This window comes from Ailuropoda melanoleuca, unplaced genomic scaffold (genome assembly GCF_002007445.2).
Source record: "Ailuropoda melanoleuca isolate Jingjing unplaced genomic scaffold, ASM200744v2 unplaced-scaffold11384, whole genome shotgun sequence".
Taxonomy (NCBI): domain Eukaryota; kingdom Metazoa; phylum Chordata; class Mammalia; order Carnivora; family Ursidae; genus Ailuropoda; species Ailuropoda melanoleuca.
This window is the reverse complement of record NW_023179820.1, coordinates 994,936-1,015,573: the sequence shown is the minus strand read 5'-3', so window position 1 is coordinate 1,015,573 and position 20,638 is coordinate 994,936. Positions and strand designations below refer to the sequence as shown.

The 20,638-nt window shown below is 39.6% G+C and overlaps 2 protein-coding genes across 11 annotated transcripts in view; one reads left to right on the top strand and one right to left on the bottom strand.

The window, feature by feature from the left end:
• MCM4 (minichromosome maintenance complex component 4) overlaps positions 1 to 6,197 on the bottom strand; it is a 22,433-nt gene extending 16,236 nt beyond the window's left edge. Inside the window, exons 1-9 of one of the 3 annotated variants that reach the window (XM_002927652.4) lie at positions 6,057 to 6,197; positions 5,811 to 5,894; positions 5,272 to 5,436; positions 4,768 to 4,931; positions 4,572 to 4,673; positions 4,239 to 4,334; positions 4,066 to 4,161; positions 2,667 to 2,805; positions 930 to 1,150 (exon numbers count right to left, since the gene is read on the bottom strand). In XM_002927652.4, the coding sequence (XP_002927698.1) occupies positions 930 to 1,150; positions 2,667 to 2,805; positions 4,066 to 4,161; positions 4,239 to 4,334; positions 4,572 to 4,673; positions 4,768 to 4,931; positions 5,272 to 5,436; positions 5,811 to 5,880 (1,053 nt within the window). In that variant the 5' untranslated portion in view covers positions 5,881 to 5,894; positions 6,057 to 6,197. Of the gene's footprint in view, positions 1 to 929; positions 1,151 to 2,666; positions 2,806 to 4,065; positions 4,162 to 4,238; positions 4,335 to 4,571; positions 4,674 to 4,767; positions 4,932 to 5,271; positions 5,437 to 5,810; positions 5,895 to 6,001 lie in introns of all 3 variants that reach the window. The other 2 variants (XM_034650159.1, XM_034650160.1) reach the window with 2 other exon arrangements.
• A 577-nt stretch (positions 6,198 to 6,774) lies between these two features.
• PRKDC (protein kinase, DNA-activated, catalytic subunit) overlaps positions 6,775 to 20,638 on the top strand; it is a 247,506-nt gene continuing 233,642 nt past the window's right edge. For 4 of the 8 annotated variants that reach the window (XR_004622659.1, XM_034650152.1, XM_034650155.1 and 1 more), the window contains exons 1-10: positions 6,775 to 6,978; positions 9,046 to 9,122; positions 9,226 to 9,318; positions 10,993 to 11,067; positions 11,814 to 11,922; positions 12,484 to 12,596; positions 12,696 to 12,795; positions 18,404 to 18,459; positions 18,543 to 18,573; positions 19,066 to 19,223. Coding sequence is in view for 7 of the 8 variants with exons in the window: in XM_034650152.1 (XP_034506043.1) it covers positions 6,825 to 6,978; positions 9,046 to 9,122; positions 9,226 to 9,318; positions 10,993 to 11,067; positions 11,814 to 11,922; positions 12,484 to 12,596; positions 12,696 to 12,795; positions 18,404 to 18,459; positions 18,543 to 18,573; positions 19,066 to 19,223 (966 nt within the window). In the remaining variant the exon portion in view is untranslated. Of the gene's footprint in view, positions 6,979 to 9,045; positions 9,123 to 9,225; positions 9,319 to 10,992; positions 11,068 to 11,813; positions 11,923 to 12,483; positions 12,597 to 12,695; positions 12,796 to 18,403; positions 18,460 to 18,542; positions 18,574 to 19,065; positions 19,224 to 20,638 lie in introns of those variants that run through there. The other 4 variants (XM_034650150.1, XM_034650154.1, XM_034650151.1 and 1 more) reach the window with 3 other exon arrangements.

The following is a 20,638-nucleotide window of genomic DNA, read 5'->3' as shown; positions in this document are numbered from 1 at the left end:
AAAAAAAAAAAACCCAATATATACATCATGTCCACCTTTGTTTAAAAAAGAATATGTACACATAAATATGTTTAATTTTTTCGACTTTTTTTGCATTTTCTATACTTTATATAATGAAAGTATATTGCTTTATAGAAGAAAAAATATTAAAAAAAAAAACAAAAAAACCCACTTACAACTCTGAGATCAAGAGTCGCATACTCTATCAAGTGAGCCAGCCAGGCACCCCAATTTTTATTGATCTTATAATGTTTTATAAAATTTTGTCTGACATACTAAATTTTTTTTTACAAGCTTAAGTATTTCCTATAGAAACATCTCATGTTAATTTTTTTTTTTTTAAGATTTATTTTAGGGCACCTGGGTGGCTCAGTTGGTTAAGCATCTGCCTTCAGCTCAGGTCATGAGCCCAGGGTCCTGGGACTGAGTCCCACATTGGGCTCCCTGCTCAGCAGGGAGCCTGATTCTCTCTCTCCCTCTCCCCCTCCCCACTGCTTGTGCGTACTCTCTCTCTCTCTCTCATATTAAAAAAACCTTAAAAAAAAAGATTTTACAGAGAGAGAGAGTAGAGGAAGAGGGAGGGGTGGGGAAGGACAGAGGTAGAGAGAGAAAAAGTCTAAAGCAGACTCGGCGCTGAGCAGAGCTGGACCTGGGGCTTGATCTCTCAACCTGAGCCAAAACCAGATGGTTAATCAACTGTGCCATGAAGGCACCCCTCACACTAAATTTAACAAGTCAAATAGTGGAAGATAATATTGAAAGAATGTTTTTCTTATTATAAAGTATTTCAGGTCATGAGAACGTGGCATATATAATCATGATCCGATACTCAGTGGCAATAAAAAAGGAATATTCCCATCCCAAAGCTGAAGGCTTAAGCACCAACATGTCAAAGCGGAGGTCTCCCAGGCACCCAAGAAGGCACATACCATCTGCTTGTCAGAGAACATAGAGCGGTTGTGGATCAGCGCCATGCTGTGGGTGGTATGGCAGCGCTCACAAACAGAGGGCTCGGCGATGCGGCCACGGTCAATCTCCACCCTGGCTGTGTGGGCACACACTTGGCACTGGAAGAAGGCCTCCTGCATTTCTGGAATCAGCTGGGATGTCCTGATTACCATGCCACTGATGGCAATGAGCTGGTCGATGTCTGTAAGGAGTTAGGGAGAGAGGTCAGCTTATCCATCAGCCACTGCCCACAGCCCAGCCAGAGGTGGTACCTTTCCTGAGCCATATTTCTGCCAGAGCAGGTCTGGGTCTGCCATCAAGCCCAGGAGAATCTTACTGGAAGATGCAGAGGTACCAGGGGATGGCTGGGGTCACAGGGAGGTGCTGTGGCCAGGGCATGAATGTTTAACTGGGTATCCTCAGGTCTGGCCTGAGATGTCCTTCCTGTGTTGTCTTCCTACTTCTCAACTCTGATGGACCCCTGGCCTCCTGCCCCAGGGCCTTCTGTCCAACAAGTATCCACCACCTTCCTGCTCATCTACCTGCTATTCCCCTCCACCTTCTGGGTTTGCATTTGAAGCTTTACATTTTTGCCTCCTTTCCCCATGGCCTTCTGCCTCATGCACTGCATCATGTGGAAGTCCTGCTATCTCAGTATATGTGAAAAGCATTGGCTCCAGAGCCAGATGGTCTGGACTGAGTACCCGTGTGACCCTGGGGACACCCTTAGCCTCTCTGTGCCCATCTACACATGGCAGTAATGGCATCTACCTTACACTTGAAGATTAAAAAACCTGCATACATTAAGCCTAATAAGAATAGTACCTGGCAGAAATCAGCACTATGTAACTTAACCAATCATTACCATCTATATAAGAAAGCCCTTGTACAGAATATTTTTCCCTCTTGCTCCTGGTTCCTCTACAATTTGGACTTTCCCTGACAAGAAAACTTTTACCCAACTCATTCCCACTGCTAGTTCCAAACGAGTTACACTGTTATTCGTAGACAACAAAATGTGGCCTGTAGTTAGCCACAGCTGGCTTTGTAGATTGTCTCAGCCTTTCAGTACTTATTCACAAGGTCTTTCCCACTTGGTCTTGTCCTCCTTCTACCTACTTACAAATCTTCCTTTCTTCTCTCTCCACCAATCCTTATTTTACTTTTAAAAAGTAACTTCCGTACTTAAGTTACACAAATCAACATAAAAGTTAAAAACTTTTGAAATTAGTTGAGTATCTGGCAATCCCTCTTCCTCTGAAATTGAGGGGAGAATCCTCAAGCAGGCTTCCTGCTGAGTGCGGACCTGAGATCATGACCTGAGCCACAATCAAGAGTTGGATGCTCAATTCACTGAGCCACCCCAGTACTCCCCAAACTAGATTCCTTTCTTAAGCTCCGAAGCAGGGATATTTTGTATTTGTTTCCTGCAGTGATTCTGAAAATGTGTCTACTTAGTAACTGTAAAATTATTACATTTGGTCAAGTTCACCTTAAGATAGAGAACTGTCAAGAGTTATAACATCTTTTACGTAATTTCAGTTAAGTTAAAAGAAAGTAGGGTGGGTTCAAAGGCATATCGGGTAAATGAATCTGCCATATATTTAGTCAATTTATAATCTAGTACCACCACTATTATATAAACCAATTCTTTTAAAATTCCTTGGTGAAATAAGATTTTATTTTTTATGTATTTTCCTGCTATTAAAAAACATTACCTTCTGGATTTAGGTTTCTCATATTCTTCGTCTTTAATGCATTGAATGGTCTTACTTGAATCTGATGTTCTAAGATTGAGTCAGGGTAACAGTCAAAGAAGATCTCGTTGACAGCCATGTCAAAGGTTGGGATAACTTCCTATAAAAACGAATGTAAAGAAGTCAAGCTGTGTTTATACTTCCATCTCAGAATTAAATACAAGAAATAAGGCATTTCATATTAGCAAAGTATAAGAACAAATACATCTGGCATAATCCTTAACTACCACCTCTACATAATCACAAACATGCTGTTTAAAAACTTTAGGTACATTGAGACTGAGCTCTCTCACCTCTGCATATTCTTATTTAGTTTTAGTGTGATCATATATATATGAAACCATCAGAATGTACTGACATATCTTAGGCTTTTAATTAGTAACAAAAAGTTCCTCAACTCATACTTTCATGTTAGGGAACTTGACCAAGGTCGCACAGCTATTAAACTGCAAGATCACGATATAAAAACAAGTTTGCTTGCCTCCAAAGCCTACAACTAGAATAAATATAGCTGATATTTCAATAATAAAATTTGACATAAAGCTTAAAAGAAAAAGGTTATAGGGACGCCTGGGTGGCTCAGTTGGTTAAGCACCAGACTCCTGATTTTGGCTCAGGGCATAATCTCAGGGTAGTGAGATCTGTGCTGGGTCTGGAGCCTGCTTAAGATTCTCTTTCTCAATTATATAAACAAAAAACAAAACAAAACAAAAAGATTCTCTTTCTCCCCCTCCCCCCAAAAAATTAATTAAAAAAGAAAAAGGTTACAACACAGTTAACATAATCTGCTACGGATGACACAAAGTATAATGCATTTTTATAAAATATTTTTGTTTAAGAGATGCCTGGGTGGCATAGTTGGTTGAGTGTCTGACTCTACATTTCAGCTCAGGTCATGATCTCAGGGTCATGAGAGATCCAGCCCCAATTGGGGCTCTGCACTGAGCCTGGAGTCTGCTTAAGACTATCCCTCTCCCTCTGCCACCCCCTCACCTCCTGCGTGTGTGCTCTCTCTAAAGTAAATAAATAAAAATTAAAAAAAATTTTTTTTCACTTAAGATAATTTACTTCATCCAACCCAAGCAGCTGTCAATTTTAAGATTCACCATTATTTTAAATACTATTAAGAAATGACCTGCCAATTAGACTATGACCTGCCACTGACAATAATATACTTTCCAATTTTGGAAACGTGAAAGTCTGAGAAAATGTTCATTTTAAAGGAGAAGAAGTGTGATTTTCTTAAGTTTTTTGCGCTGGAGGCACATTCTCTGTTACCCAGGAAATTCTGCTATTCAAAAACCCTTTAGGCATTCTGAATATTTACTATAATTCATCAAGGTCAAAATCAAAATCTTACCTGAGGGTAGCAGATGAGCTGTCTGTATAGATTTGTGTCAAATGATTTTATGTGTTCACAGTTTACATTTAAAAATGGCTCCCCGATGACATTAATCTAGAAGAGAAAACAAACAAGTTATGTTCAGCTGATTGTTTTAAAATGCATTAATTTGATTTTATAAGACTGATTACCTCCCCAAGTCGTTGCATGTACAGAGGTTCAGTAATATCTATGCCAATATTTTCTTCTTCTTTAGCCAGAGGGTCAATAAACCGTTGAAGGAATCTCTTGACGTGGAGAGAAAAAGAGGTAAGTTTGATGCATTCAGGAATAACAACTACTCGATATGCAAAAAATTATGAGTATGTCACTATTTGGAGACAAATAGTATTTTTTCTTTTTAAAAACATCAACAATTCTAAGCCACCTAAAAATCTACCCAAATGTTATGGCTACTTAAATATTACTTATAAACCTTTTCTCCCAGCATTTTCAGAATCCTAAAGTATTAAGGTACAGCTCACCTGAAAATTTTCTTTGCATGTTGCCACATTTACATCTGTTCCCCAAATCACAAGTTTTTGGCCTAGAGACTGCTCACTTGCCACTATATCTTCTGTTGCTTGCTATACAGAAAAATATGATAAAACCAGTTAATGGGGAATTACCCATTTTATATTCTCGAAATGCCGCTATCAGAAGACCGTACTGTGTACTCACCACATCAGACTGCAAATCCACCTGCAGGCCTTTCCGTGCCGACCCCAGGTCAGGCCTCTGCCTCACAGGTGTGCCTCTAACACCACTTCTTGGGGTTCCCTCTACCCGAGAGCTGGGAGTGCCATATGTCAGTGGTGAACTAACATCAAAGTCAAGGGGAATTGCTATAAAGACAAAATTTGAAAGTCTACAATAAAATTCTGGTAGCCTATCAAATCCTAAACTACAGCGTGTTGATATAAGTCATCTAAGCACAAAAGCAAATAATATTCCTTGTAACCTGTGGAGGTTAAGATTCTGAGAACTATTAAACCTTCTAGTACAAAAGCACCAAAACTTTTTTTCTCTGTTCACTAAGCCCTAACATACACCTATTTCTATACTCTTGATGAACATACTAGCTCATGTACATTACATTACATCAACTACCGTTAACAAACCAGCAAAATCTAACCAGCTAAAGCATCATCTACCACAAGAGAACTTAGATCGCCAAAAACACACTTGAGGAATGTATCTGAGCAGGGCTGGAAAATAACGTATCCTGTGCGGCAGGGCTCTGCAGGTCAGCTCCAGGTGAGGTCGGCATAGGCTGTAACTCTCCTGTAGAGGTAGAATCTTCGCCTCTACGTCTCTGATACGGTGACGACCTGGCATCTTCACTTCGAGCTTGTGACATACAAAACAGAAAAGATGGCCATCAATTCTCACGTTTGGTCTTCCGGGTTCCATTAAGTCTCTTGGGAACAAATACAAACCAAACAAAACGGAGACAAATGGGCACGAACATGCTTAAAAATTAGAAACAGGTTGGAAAGAGTGGAAACGAGGGCCCAGCACTTCCTGGCTCACAAAAAAAGTATCTGCACACTAGAGTTGGCGGAGCAGAGCAAATGCTCGCCGACCGCACGTCTTACTCCATTTGGGACTTAAAAGACTGCGCTCAGAGCCAGAAACCAGGCGCACAGACCAGTGGCGGGAAAAAGCCAGAAGAGGGGAAGGAAGGTTCACGTGGCGGGCTCGACTCACGGGAAGGGACTTACGCGTCTGCGCAGGGGTGGCCCGGCCGCGCCGGCTGCCGCGGCGGCTTGGGGTGGATGCCGGGGACGACATGTTGCTCGTGGAACCTGCGCGAGAAAAGGGCAGGTTCCATCCGTATCCGCCCCCAGCTTTCCCCCTCCCCACCGCACAGCTACCCTCGCAGGGCTCCGCATCGCGCCGCCCTTGTCCGCACACTGCTACCCGGGAAGCTCGCTCGCCGCCGACGCCCGCAGGGTAGCCGAACGCACCTGACAGATCGCTCTCCTACACCGCACTAGCAGAGCAAGGTTTCGCGCCAGCTGCTCCGTCGTCAACGCCCTCGGCGGTGCTCCACCAATCACAGCAGCGCTCTCGCATGGCTCCGCCTCCAGGAGGCGCCACTGCGAACCAACAGGGGGACTGAACGGTCTCCCTCGGCGCCCCACGTAAGGCAGACTGAAGCCTCGCTCGGTGCCCCCCCTCCGTTTAGGTGGTCTGGCCCCCGGCTAGACTGCGTTTTCGCGGGAAACCAGGCGTGTCCCGCCAGACTCCGTTTAGGGAGGGGTTGCTCTACCCTGTATTGTTGGCGAAGGAGAATATTCTATATCCCTTAAGCATCTTCATTTCTAAAGACATTACACATGCATTTTTCACTCTTTATCAAGGGACAACTTTGTAGATCTTGACCTAAGCCTCTAGTTTGTCTTTTTTTTCTGCCTTAGGTATTTAGTTAACTCTAATTCGCCAACCGTCCTCCCCATCTATTTCTGGAGGTCAAACCTCTAGATTCCTGTTTCTCTCTAAGCATCGATGTATGCATGCCAAGTGTATCGTGTGGAACACATTCATTGACCTGCCGATATCTTAGCTGACATCTAAGGGGCGCTCCTACAGAGAAGGCCCCTCCTTTCAGGGTACCCCGGAAGTTTCCCGCCACCGCGAGCCCCGCCCCTGCCCTGGAAACTCCGCCCCCATACCCCGCGGCATTTCGGGACACGGACAGGGTGTGGGCACGCGCAGTGCCGGGTTTGGGCGTGATGGCTGACTCCGCGTCAGGCATACGGGTCTCCCTATTGCAGCTGCAGGAGTCCTTATCCGCCGGGGACCGCTGCAGCGCCGCGATGGCCAGTTATCAGCTGATCCGGGGGCTGGGACAGGAGTGCGTGCTGAGCTCCGGCCCTGCGGTGCTGGGTGGGTACTGTTCTGGCCCCGCCGAGGAGGGTACCAACGCGCGTGCGCGTTTGGGCTTTCCGGGTTGTGCCGGGCCCAACAGCCCGGAGTTTGTCTCCTGGTGGGTTTATCTGACGGTGTTTTGAAAAAGTCCTGTCGTCTGATTCTGGGTTGTCGGAATTTATGTGGTTGTGTATAAAAAGTAATTTGTCTTGCTGCCTTTTTTCTTAGCAAAGATGTTTTAAAAGTAAAGTTGGCGAAAATACCCTAAATGTGGCAGTCATTGCTATGCAAAGGAGGCAGAGGGAACCAAAAGAAGTATTTTCTTTCACCTTTTTTAAAAGCGCCTAAACCCTGGGGCACCTGGGTGGCTCAGCCGTTAAGCCTCTTCTTTCAGCTCAGGTCATGATGCCAGTGTCTTGGGATCGAGCCCCGTATCTGGCTCCCTGCTCAGCCGGAAGCCTGGTTCTCCCTCTCCCACTCCCCCTGCTTGTGTTCCCTCTCATGCTGTCAGATAAATAAATAAAATCTTTTTTTTTTTTTTTTAAGATTTATTTATTTATTTATTCAACAGAGACAGCTAGCGAGAGAGGGAACACAAGCAGGGGGAGTGGGAGAGGAAGAAGCAGGCTCCTAGCGGAGGAGCCTGATGTGGGGCTCAATCCCGTAACGCCGGGATCACGCCCTGAGCAGAAGGCAGAAGCTTAACCGCTGTGCCACCCAGGCGCCCCCTAAATAAATAAACTCTTAAAAAAAAAAGCGCCTGAACTCACCAGTATATTTTTCCAACTCTTACGTTTTCTGTTCCTACTTCAGAGAAGCATTACAGAAATATGACTGTATAGTCCTGCAGTCCTTTTAACTTTTTTTTTTTAGCAGTCCCTGAATGAGAACCTTTTGCTTCTTTGTTGTAAAAGTGCCTCTTTTTAGCCCTTTTAAAATATATCAATGCATGAAAACTTCTTATGCTCTCTAGTACTTGTATATTGTCAAGGATATTAGTGGGGAAATAAATTTAAAAAACTAACATGTAAATGCTTTCTGGTCTCAAAGGTTTTTTTTTTTTGTTTTTTTTTTTTTAAATTTTAGAGCTAGGGAGGGGGGAGGGGCAGAGTGAAAGACTATTTCAAGTAGATTCCCGGCTAAGCATGGAGCCCCATGCCCATGCCAACTGAGCCACCCAGGTGCCCCTAGTCTCAGAATTTCTAAGTTAGAATTACTTTTCTGTTCTTTTAGTTAACTTGTTTATAAAAGAGTTCCAAGTTTACTCTGAATGTTCGGTATATGTTTTTTCAGGTGGAAGATAATAGAGGAATGTATTAGTTTTCTGTTGCTGCAGTAACAAATACCACAAGCTTAGTGGCTTAAAACAACGTAGGTTTAACAATCTTACAATTCTGTAGTAAGAAGCCCAACAGGGGTCTCACAAAACTAAAACCAAGGCATCAGGCAGATCACTTTACTTTGTAAAGGTTCTCTTGTAGAATCCATTTCCTTTTTCATTCAGGTTGACAGAACTCTGTTCTTTGCAATTATAGGACTAAAGTCCCCTTTTTCTTCCTGATGTTCCCTGTTTGTAGAAGCCACCCACATTTCTTGAATCATGGCCTCCATCTTCAAAGCCAGCAACCGTGGGTCTAGTAACTCCTGTGCTTGAAACCTCTCTTCTCTCCTGTTCTCTTTCCATTTTTCTTCCTCTCTTCTTCACTCGTAAGGGCCCATGTGATTATATTGGACCCATGGATAACCCAGGATATTCCCCCCCCCTTTTTAAAGTCACCTGATTAATAATCTTAATTCCATTTGCAGCCTTAATTTCCTTTTTCCGTGTAAAGTTAGTGTATTCGCGGGTGTGATATTGGGATTAGGGTTCAGGTATCTTTGGGGCCATTATTCTGCCTGTGTCATCCCAGTGAAATATCGCCTAGAATTTCCTGTTTTCCTTGTTTAAATACAGCGGCTTTAAGTTAGTGTTTAATTGCTTATCAGGCTGAACTGAGAAACATGAAGCCCATTTAGGGTGGGTTTATGGAATGCTTCTTAGCAGCTCTCTTACCTTTTTTTTTTTTTTTTTTTTTTTTTGTCCAGCATTACAATCTTCCTTAGTTTTTTCCAAAGATTTTGGTTTGCTTGTATTTGTTCGGAAGTCACTTAGCATTGATGAAGTAAGTTGAAGATTTCATTTTCCTTTTCTTGTACATTACTTTATGTTGGAGTGACTCTTCTTCTTGCCCATATTTACTATAATGCTTCTTTCTTTCATTATAGTTTCGTGATTGTAGAGAAGAAGTCTTAAAATTTTTATGTATTTTCTTAGAAAAAATTGACCAGAAGATCATACCTTATTCTCTTGAAATTAAGGTAAGGAGAATAAACATATCTCATTATATACCAACATCAGTTTTAACTTATGCTGCAAGTTAAACTTGGGTTTATATTTTATTCCTGCCTTTCTCATCAAGGTGTTTACTTACTTGTGCTTAATTGTGGGCTAGAAATGAAGTAGGCTATTCTTTTTAGATTTAGTAAGGTAACGTCGTTGTCAGAAACTACTTTGATAACTTTTTACACATAGGATAAATAATGTCTTTTATAAAAAGTCATAATAAATTGGGTTTTTTGAATTGTGGGGAGATTTCAAAACACTAAAAAACAATTTTAAAGACTTCTGCTGGGTAAGATTCTTATTTCATGTCATTTATGTGTGCCCTTTCACAGCAGTTTAAAGTTTGCCTTTCTTGTGCCTCCTGTTCTCTTCCCACCTGCCTTCCCCAGGTGTCCTCATAATTTACTGTGGAACTAGTAATCATAAATTAACTTGTTCTTTCTCAGACTTGTTTATACTTTCAACAAGTGCCACAAGTTAAGTTGTTTTTATTGGTCCTGAATTGCTTCTAGTTCTTGTATGCTAAGATTTGATGAAGAAGTATGTATTCAATCTAGGGTAATTTATAAGAAGTTATTGTATTAATTATAATTAGCCCTAATATGTGACATAATAATCATCAATCTTTTTTTTAATAGGTTTTAATTTTATTTTCTTTTGATTTCTTGTCTTTTTGGTTTGGAATCCTAACACAGTTGACCCTTGAACAACAGAGGGTTAGAGGCATTGACCCCCTGCATGCAGTTGAAAATCCATGTATTTGACTTTTGATTTTCCAAAAAGTTAGCTACAAATAGCCTACTGTTGACTAGAAGCTTTACTGATAAACATAGTTTATTAGCACATATTTTGTATGTTATGTGTATTACAGATTGTATTTTTATAGTTGATTAAGCTAGAGAAAAAATGTTATTCAGGAAATCATAGGGAAAATACATTTACAGTACTATACTGTATTTATCGAAAAAGTCTAGGTATAAGGGACTCTGCACAGTTCAAGCCTATGCTGTTCAAGAGTCAACCGTATTTTAAAAAGTTGCTTCAACAGTGGGAGTAACTAACATTTGTAGAGTGCTTCATAGTTCACAAAGTTCTTTCATGGTACAATTTATCTTACTTAATTTTACCAAAACTCTTTTAGGTAGGTATTTTTAATCTCTTTAGCTTACAAATGAGACTTAGAAGTTAAGAAGCTTCACCCAAAACTTGGAGCCAGGTGGCCTCCTTCCAGAGTGCCTGCTTGTTTTTTTAGACTGAGCTGTTCTACTGTGGAGTCCCAACCATTCTTATCTGAATTGCTTTAGTTACCTTTTTAAATTTTTCATGTTTGCTATCTTAATATATGGCAACAAATGCTGTAGGAGGTATGCAAGGAAGCATAACTTTTTTTTTTTAATCCTGCTCGGGTGTCCATTTACTTTGTGTTTTTGTGATCATTGTTGATACCATTACCATAACATACTGCATAAATATCTTCAGTAATTTTTAATCTGTATGTTTATATACTCTAATATAATACTTTTAACAGCAGAATACTAAATTGTAGTAGGTTATATATAGGTATTGCTCTTCTCAGGGATGTACTTTTAGCTGTTGTGAAGAACTAAGATCTTATTGATGATTTTGGTATGTCTCCTTTTAAAATCTAGAATACTTGTACCATTGTTTACACAAAGGATAAAGCTGCTAAATGTAAAATCCCAGCCCTAGATCTTCTTATTAAGGTAATTTTATTATTTCTAAGTACATGCATTTCATATTAAACATAGAACTTAAAAAGCAGAACATTAGAGTTTTAAGTTATGTTTTGAGTGAGAGGTGTTAGAGGCTAGGCTTTGGTCACGTTGATGTATGGACAAGATTTTCTGACCATCACCTGTTAATACTGTGGCCCTTTGCTCTTAGTCCCTTCTGGGTAGCAGAGGAAGGATTTCAGGTTGTTAGGGGAATAAGAGGAAAAATAAGCAAGGAATGTACTGCTCCTCTGTTATCTCATCACCCTGACTCTTAAAACCTAAGGCTACCAAGAGTTGTCAGAATTTGCATCTTTGACTTCTTTCCTAAACCATACCATGAAATGGGTCTGTATGTTGTATTTAAATGTTTCTTGGGTCTCACTCTCACCTGTTTCTCTCTCAGATGCATCTCTTTTACTGCATCTCTATTTTAGAATTCCTTTGGGTCTTGTTAGTCCTTGTCTTAAGTGCATCCGAGAGAATGGTTCTAGTGATATTAATTCTTTGGGAAGGTAAACTTAAGTCTACACCCTCTTTCCCTTTATAACCCCTGTGTTCTACTACCCACCTCAAGCTTTACCTCCCAAATAATGAGGCTAGATAGGAGTGCCAAGAGGCCAAGGAAATCCCCTAGAGACATGTGATTCTGGAGCTTTGTTGTGTAGAAACAGTGCAGAAGAGGAAGCCTTGTCATTATTTTCCTGTTTAGACAATGCTAGTTTGTATTATTTTAGTTACTTCGGACTTTAAGAAGTTCTAGACTCATGGATGAATTTAGAATTGGAGAATTATTTAGCAAATTCTATGGAGAACTTGCATCGAAAACAAAAATACAGGATACAGGTGAGATGCATTCAAATGTTATTTTTAACTATTTTAACAAATTGGCAATAAAAAAATTAGTGTAAAACTTAGTTTTTTCCCTACTAAAGCATTTATATATTTTACAGATTAATCCTTTTTGCTGAAAACAAACCCAAGTGGAAATAAACAAAAACATGTGAAGACTTCTGCTTCTGAGAATTTAATCTTGATGAAATGATTTATTTTATTTTAAATAGGCTACACCCCCAATGTGAACCCATGACCCTGAGATTAAGAGTTGTTTGCTGTACTGACTGAACCAGCCAGGTGCCCCATGAAATGATTTCTTTAAATAGAAAGCTTGCAAAAAAAAAAAAGAAAAGAAAAGAAAACTCACAACACATGTCAGATGTAACTTAGTTTATAATAGTAGTTTGGCATAAAATTTATCAGGAAAGATTCTGGTACATAAAACTAGATATTTTCTGTCTTATTATGAAATTACTTTTGAACCGAACATTCTCTCATTTTGTTATTCACACATTTTTGTTTATTTAAATGTAATTTTTGGCCTTCACTTATCTAAAATTTATTTTTCAGTTTTAGAAAAAATATATGAGCTTCTAGGAGTATTAGGTGAAGTTCATCCTAGTGAGATGATAAATAATTCAGAAAAACTGTTCCGGGCTTTTCTGGGTGAACTTAAGACCCAGGTATGGCAAACTTTATGCTATTCTGCTTCCAAAGATTTTGTGTTTCTCTCTTTTAGTGATACTGTCTTTAAAACTCTCTCTCTCTCTTTTTTTTTAAAGATGACATCAGCAATAAGAGAGCCCAAATTGCCTGTTCTGGCAGGGTGTCTGAAGGGATTGTCTTCGCTCATGTGTAACTTCACCAAATCCATGGAAGAAGGTATTGTTTGACTTCGCTTGATTTTCTTCTTAGTTCAAAAACTATAATTCTATAATTCTGTTTATTTTTTTGAACTTTTAAACCAATTGCAGATTCACACACAGTTGTGAGAAATAATACAGAGAAGTTCCATTTGTCCTTTACCCACTTTGTATTAGCGATGACCTCTTTTATAATTAGTTTAATAACATAACCAGGATATTGACATTGATAAATCTACCAACGTTACCCACATTTCACTAGTTTTATGTGCACATCTTTGCATGTGTGTTTTTCATTCTCTGCAGTTTTATCATGTATGAATTTGTGTATGCACCACCATAGTCAATATACTAAACAATTACCATAAGCCCTCCTGCTATCCTTTTATAGCCACAGCCACCCTTTTTTCCCTACCACCGTCCTCCCTCCACCCCAAACCACTACTTTTTGACTTCTGAATATGCTGCTAGAAAGTGCAAATAATTGTTGGAGTCCCTGCTTTCATTTTTTGAGGGATATACCCAAACGTGGTATTGTTGGATTATATGGTAATTCTGTGTTTAATTTTTTGCCATATTGTTTTCCAAAGCAGCTACAACTATTTTATATTCTCACCAGCAATGCATAAGGATTCCAATTACTCCATATCCTTGCCAATACTTGATATTTCCTGGTTTTTGATAATAACCATCATAATGGGTGTGAAGTAGCATATCATTGTGGTTTTCATTTTGCATTTCCCTTATGACTAGTGATGTTGAATGGCTTTTCATGTGTTTATTGGCTATTTACATATTTTCTTTGGAAAAATGTAATTTAAGTTCTTTGTCCAATTTTTTAATGGGATCATTTGATTTTTTTGTTTTGAATTGTAGGAGTTCTTTGGGTATTCAGATAGCAATTCCTTACCAAATACCTGATTTGCAAGTGTTTTATCCCATTTTTATGGGTTGCCTTTTTGTCCTTTGATGTGTAAAAGTTTTTTATTTTGATCACGTCTAGTTATCTATTTTTTCTTTTGTTGCCTGTGGTTTTGTCATGTCCATGAAATCATTGCCAAATCACTGTTGAATTGTTTATGTGCCTATGTAAAAAGTTACTTGGGTGCATATGTGTGTGTGGTTCTGTTTCTGAGTTCTCTGTTCTGTTCCATTGGACTATGTATTTGTCCCTCTGCCAACACCACATTGTCTTTTTGACTATAACTATGCAGTAAGCCTTAATGTTGAGTAAAGTCCTCCCATTTTCTTCTTCTTTTTTTAAAAGAACTACTTTTTTTTTTTAAGATTTTATTTATTTATTTGTCAGAGAGAGAGAGAGCGTGTGCACACACAAGCAGGGGGAGTGGCAGGCAGAGAAAGAAGCAAGCTCCCCGCAGAGCAAGGAGCCTGATATGGGACTGGATCCCAGGACCCTGGGATCATGACCTGACCCGAAGGCAGATGCTTAACCACCTGAGCCACCCAGGAGTCTGCAAAAGAACTGCTTTTGAAATCATTTATTTATTTACTTATTTTTTAAAAAGATTTTATTTGCGATAGCAAGAGAGAGGGAGTACAACGGGGGTGAGGGGGCAGAGGGAGAAACAAACTCCGGGAGCCTGACCGGAGCTCTATCCCAGGCCCCCGGGATCATGACCTGAGCCAAAGGCAGAGGCTTTACTGACTAAGCCACCCAGGTGCCCCTGAAATCATTTAAGTGCTATGCTTTTCCATGTATATTCTAGAATAAGTTTGTGTCTACAAAACACCTTGTTTGGATTTTGATAGTCATTGCATTAAACCTGTATATTAATCTGGAGAGAACTGACATCTTTGCTATGCTAAATTTTCCAGTCCATGAACACAGTTTCTCTCTCCATTTATTTAGGTCTTTGATTCTTTCCATCAGCGTTTTGTAATTCTTAGGATACAGATTCTTGCCTATGTATTTTAAAGTTTGTTTAATATGCTTTATAGCTATAATGCTTTCTTGTAATATCTGAAAATTAAAGTTTTAGAGGATAATCTAGCTAGAATGACATTATATGCATTATGAAATTCATTTCTTCTTAAAAGGCAATGAAAACTTTTAACCCTAAAAGATTCTTTAAATGACAAAAAATTCTCTATTTGCTCTTTCTTACCATTTCTGTCCGAGTAATTGCCAAATTGTTCTACTTCCTGTGTTTGCTTTTATTAGGTTGGAACTTATGAAATTCCAATATCCAATATTTTTATATTCCAACATCCAATGATTTTTGACCTACAAAAACAGCAATTTCATGTTTCAACCTAATGTTTTTACTCACCCTTCTATTGCTTACCAAGGACGTTGTAGCAGCTCTGTGTGATTTCTCTTCTTTTACTTTCTCTCTTATCTGTCCCATAGTCTGTTGCCAGCTTTCTATTTCATCATGTCCTTGCTCACAGATCACCCATTTGAAACCTTTATGATTCTCCTGAGATGAGTCACTTTCTCTGGCTTCTATATTCTACTGTTACAGCACTTCCTACGATGTATTTTTAATTTATCAGGTTATATGTTTATTTCTGTCACTTGCACCTGCTGGCAGGTAATGTTGCTGATTTGTCTTTGTATTTGCTTGGTATATTAATTGATATTCAGTGAACACATATAGTTTAAGAAAAATAACAGCACTTATTGCTTATTTACCATGTGCTAAAGACTATTCTAGAATAGTTGCAAGGACAATCCCAGCAATAACTCTCTTAGGAAATAATAGCTTTGTTTTCTAGATTAGGAAACTGGAACTAAGATAAGTTACTTGCCCAGAGTCACACAACTGATGTGGTAGCAGAGTAATGGCTCCCAGTGACAGTCTCATTCTAATCCCCTGAAGCCCCAGAAAGGAAAACAGCCCTGCTGACACCCTGATTTTACCTCAGTGAGACCCATTTCGGATTTCTCATCTCCAGAACTGTATAGTAACAAATTTGTATTTTTTAAGCCACTCGCTTTGTGATAGTTTGTTATAGCAGCAGTAGTAAATTATATAACCAATAAGTGGCAAGACTAGGAATTAAACCTTGGTCTGAGGCTATAATTTATAGTTTTTCTGTCATGCCATGATTATGTGACATCAAGCACTAAATACTAATATTTTCATTCACACAGTATGTGTTTCTTGGGTGCCTTCTATCTAAAGAATGATGAATTAAGTGTTGGATTCAGTGATCAGAATCACCAGATTCCTACCATCATGAACTCAGTTTATTAGAGGAAACAGACAATAAATAGATGAGCAGGCTATTACAGATTTCAGGGTTCAATTATGGAAACAAATTGGGTATAGCGAATAGGAATATCAGAGCATGGAGAGGGTAGAGGATATATACAGCGTGCTGGTTCTTTGTGAGGAGGCAATAAGAAACTAAGGCCTGCAGGATGGTGAGGAGACAGCTGGGAAAGAGCTCAGAAGAGCATGCTAGGCAGAGGGATCAGCAAGTACTCAGCTTTCAAGCCTAGCCAGCACACAGTGGTCAGAAGGGTTTGAGAGAACTGGCGTGTCTGGAGCACAGTGGCACACAGAGAGTGCCTGGGGAGAGATTGCACAGGATATGGGGTCAGTGTGTGAGGGGATGCTGAGCTGGAATTTTATTCCACATGTATGAGAAACCATGTTTTTTTTCTCTAATGAATAGGTATGGGCTAGTTGATGTTTTACAGGGGTTTACTTGACTGCTATTGAATGTAAGATTTGTTTTGGTGTAGGATTGAGAGACTTTGCTCTTGAGTATGGCCGTGAGCAGCTGAAGTAGGTGCAGTGATGTTTAAGCTGGGTGGGGCAGGTTTCAGGCAAAACCTGGCTTTTTGTTGTGGACATGTTTAACAATAGATGCTATGGAATGTCTCAGCTTAGATTTTAAGGGTATGGTTGTATATGTAAGACTAGAGCTTGCAGGTGAAATTAGACTTTAAGATATAAATTTGGAAGTTTTCAGCATAGAGGTTATATGTGAGACTGTGACTGTGAGCAAGATTAGCTGGGGAGCGGGTACAGAGAAAATGGGGCAAGGATGTAAGGTGCTTCGCTCCGGGTGGAGTCTGAATGCAAAGCCAGCAGAGCTGCAGAGTGGGTCCAGGCAGGTTCAGTTGACTGTTAGTGGACAAGCTGGATACCAAGTTAAAGGTTTAGTAGGGTGAAGACAAGGTGGAATGGAAGGGAGGAAGTGGAGGTTATCTGCAGAAAACCCTTTAGAGAAATCTTAACAACAGAGGAGACCAAAGAAATGTATAGCTGAAGGGAGACAAGGCGGCAAGAGAGGGTTTTTAGAAATAGATACCAGAATGTGTACACTTATGTTCCTAGAAACACTATCCATAATAGCTAAAAGGGAGAAATAACCCAAGTGTCCATCAACAGATGAGTGGATAAACAAATGTAGTATATACACACAGCAGAATATTACTCAGACGTAAAAAAGGGAAATACTGTGTCATGCTACAACATGTGGACTAGAGGACATTACGCTGTGAGGTAAGCCAGTCACAAAGGTATAAATACTGGATGAGGTAGCATGAAAAGAGAAATTTATAGGTTCAGAAAGTAGAATCAAGGTTACCAGGGGCTGGGGGGCAGGGGTTAGTGTTTAATGGCTACAGCCTTTCTGTAGGGTATGTTGAAAATGTTTTGGGTATAGATAATGGTGGTGAGTACATGATAGTGTAAATGTATTTAATGCCACTGAATTGTACACTTACACATGGTTAACATGGTAAATACTCTGTTATATATATTTTGCCACAACAAAAAAGTAAATACAAGAGCAAGCTTGCAGAGGGAGTGGTCTACTGGAAAGCAGAGGTGGACGTAGGAGAGCAGACGGTGGGAGGCAGAGTGTGGGAAAGGTCATGGAGGTGATGTCCATTCCCACTGCTGAGAGCTCAGGCCCTTGCATTCCTGCGGCTCACTGGCCCCTTTTCTATCTTCTTTCACAGTTGGGCTGTGTTTTTAAACGTATCAGTCCTTTCAATCAAAGCAAACAATTTTTGAGCCTCTGCTGTTTGCAAGTCACTGTTACAAGGGCAGAGAACTTAGTGATGAGTAAAGCTTGATTTCTGGATAGCTGCAGTGAATACTGGTGGGAGACAGTTAAATAATTGCGATGTCTGTCAGGTCAGGATAAGAGTCTTGGGTTATACTTGTATAACTGTTTTATCTTTAGGTGATGAGTTTACTAAGGTCAAAGATCATATTTTATTCACATTTGTAATTCCCATAGTAATTTGGTGTACTATGTGCTGAATAAAAGCCTGGCAGCACAAGGGTGATGATCGTGTGCTTGGCCTTATATAATCCTCCATACGACACTCAAAGAAGCCGTATAGCGTCCCTTTTTATAGATAAGAAAACTGAGGCCCTGAGAGATTACATAACAGAGCTTGTAGTGATGAGGTGGAATTGAAGTTCATGTCCTTGTTACACTTTTTTTTCTTGCTTTTCTATAGTAATAACTGCGGCAGTCATAGCTTGCAGCTCTTCAGCTGAAATAAATGTTTGAAGGCGTAATTTCTGAATTTGAGCTATATGAGAAAAAAGCTGTTGGTTGAAAAGCGTTTGTGAGGTTTGCCAGATGATACTGTTGGGATTTGTAATGGAGGCTTTTTTTTGTTTTTTATCCAGATCCCCAGACTTCAAGGGAGATTTTTGATTTTGCGTTAAAGGCAATTCGTCCTCAGGTAGGGTTAATATTACTCTAATTCTTTTATAGCTGAGACTTGCAATTGTGAAACATTGATTGTACTTTTTTTTTTATAAATAGATTGATCTGAAGAGATATGCGGTACCCTTAGGTAAGACTGTATATTTAATAAGATGGAATATTTCAGATTTTTAAATTAAGGTCTTGAGTAAACTTTTGCTTAAACTATGAGTGAGAGTATGTATGATAATGTCTCTGATGTTTCACATACATAGTTACTTACAGGGAGGCTCTTGGAGACTTTGTTTTTAGCATGCAAACTCTGGTTAGATGGTCACACTTCTATTACATGATTTAAAAAAATTAGACCATCTTTTAGGAGATCCAGATTGTTTGATACTGACTTTATCTAAATAAACCTTGATTCTCCTTCTGAACTTCGGTTTGGGGGTAATTGGCTTATTGATTCAAATGAAGATTGGCAGTGTTAGAACTTTGATCAAAATCCCTAAGTTATTTATTACAGTATAATGGTAGTGGATCTTCATGAACAGTTTTAGTTTTGACATATACTTAGTTTTCCTAGTTTTTTATTCTGCTTTTTGTTGTTCTATTTTAAATATAATGGTTTTTGCAATTGCAGCTGGCTTATGCTTATTTACCCTGCATGCGTCTCAGTTTAGCACATGCCTTCTGGACAACTACGTTTCTTTATTTGAAGTACTGTCAAAATGGTGTAGCCATTCGAATGTAGAATTGAAAAAAGCTGCACATTCAGCTCTGGAATCTTTTCTGAAACAGGTACTCAACTTTTATTTAAAAATATTTTTTCCATGCAAAAAATTAAATTTCAGTTTTGTGCATGCACATTTGAAAAATGAATACAGGTTGATCTATTAGCTTCTGTAGTATTTAAATAAAAAACCTTGGTTATTAATCAGCCGCGTGGGTGGCAGCAGGACTGAAAGAAAGGTAGGAATATATCAGATCTGATCACAGCCTCAGAACCAAGACTGAGGGAGTCTAATGGACATGAGAAATGGCAATGAGAAGGTAGAAGGAAGAAAGGCTGGGGGTTGAGGATCCTCTGAGCCAGGGGCAGCCATGTGGGGGTGAGGAAGCATCTCCTGAAAGGTGAGGGACAGCTGTCATGTTAAGATGTTTATGTTGTACCCTACTTCAAGAACAAGAAGAGTCCATTTGCCTTTGTGTATTTTCCATCTAGTTAGGGTGTGATTGTAAAATTGAGCCTGCAAATTTGGAAATGTATCTCAGTTGGCTAGAGGGAATGTACCTGTGGCTCTGAGGATCCAGACATGTCTAGAAATACCTGATGTTCAGGCCAGGTGTTATGGAATTAGACTGGTTGGGTTGTCTCTGATGGAAAACTCTTTTAAGAGTCACCAAAAGGGGCGCCGGGGTGGCTCAGTCATTAAGCGTCTGCCTTCAGCTCACGGCGTGATCCCAGATCCCTGGGATCGAGCCCCCGCATCGGGCTCCCTGATCCACTGGGAGCCTGCTTCTTCCTCTCCCAATCCCCCTGCTTGTGTTCCCTCTCTCGCTGGCTTTCTCTCTGTCAAATAAATAAATAAAATCTTAAAAAAAAAAAAGTCACCAAAAGTGTTGTTTGGAGTAATGTTATAAATGGTAGTTAAATTTACAAGCTATTCCATGAAGACCTATCTGAATGGTGGCACAGACAGTATCCCGTTGTAGGGATATACACAGTCTGTTTATGGACAATTGGGTTGTTTCCACCTTGGGGTTGTTTTAAATAAACAGTTAAGAACATTGTGACAAAGTGTTTTTGTGGACATACACTTTTACTCTCTTGAGTAAAAACCTAGAAGGGGAATTACTGGATCATAAGGTAGATACATATTAAACTTTAAGGAACTGCCGAACTCTTTTCAAGCTGGTTGCACCAGTTTAATTCCCACCAGCAATGCATGGGAGTTTCTGTTAGCCCACTTCCTCATTAACACAGGGTATTGTTGGTCTTTTCAATTTTATCTCTTCTCATGGGTGTATGATGTTACCTTACTGTGGTTATAATTTGAATTTCCATGGTGACTGTTGATAATGATCTTTTTTCCTATAGTTTCTAGCCTTCATATATTTGTGAGGTATTCATTCAGCTATTTTGCTTATTTTAAAGTTGGTTGTATATCTTTTTATAAATAAATTGTGAGAGTTCTCTACATCATTTGGATGCA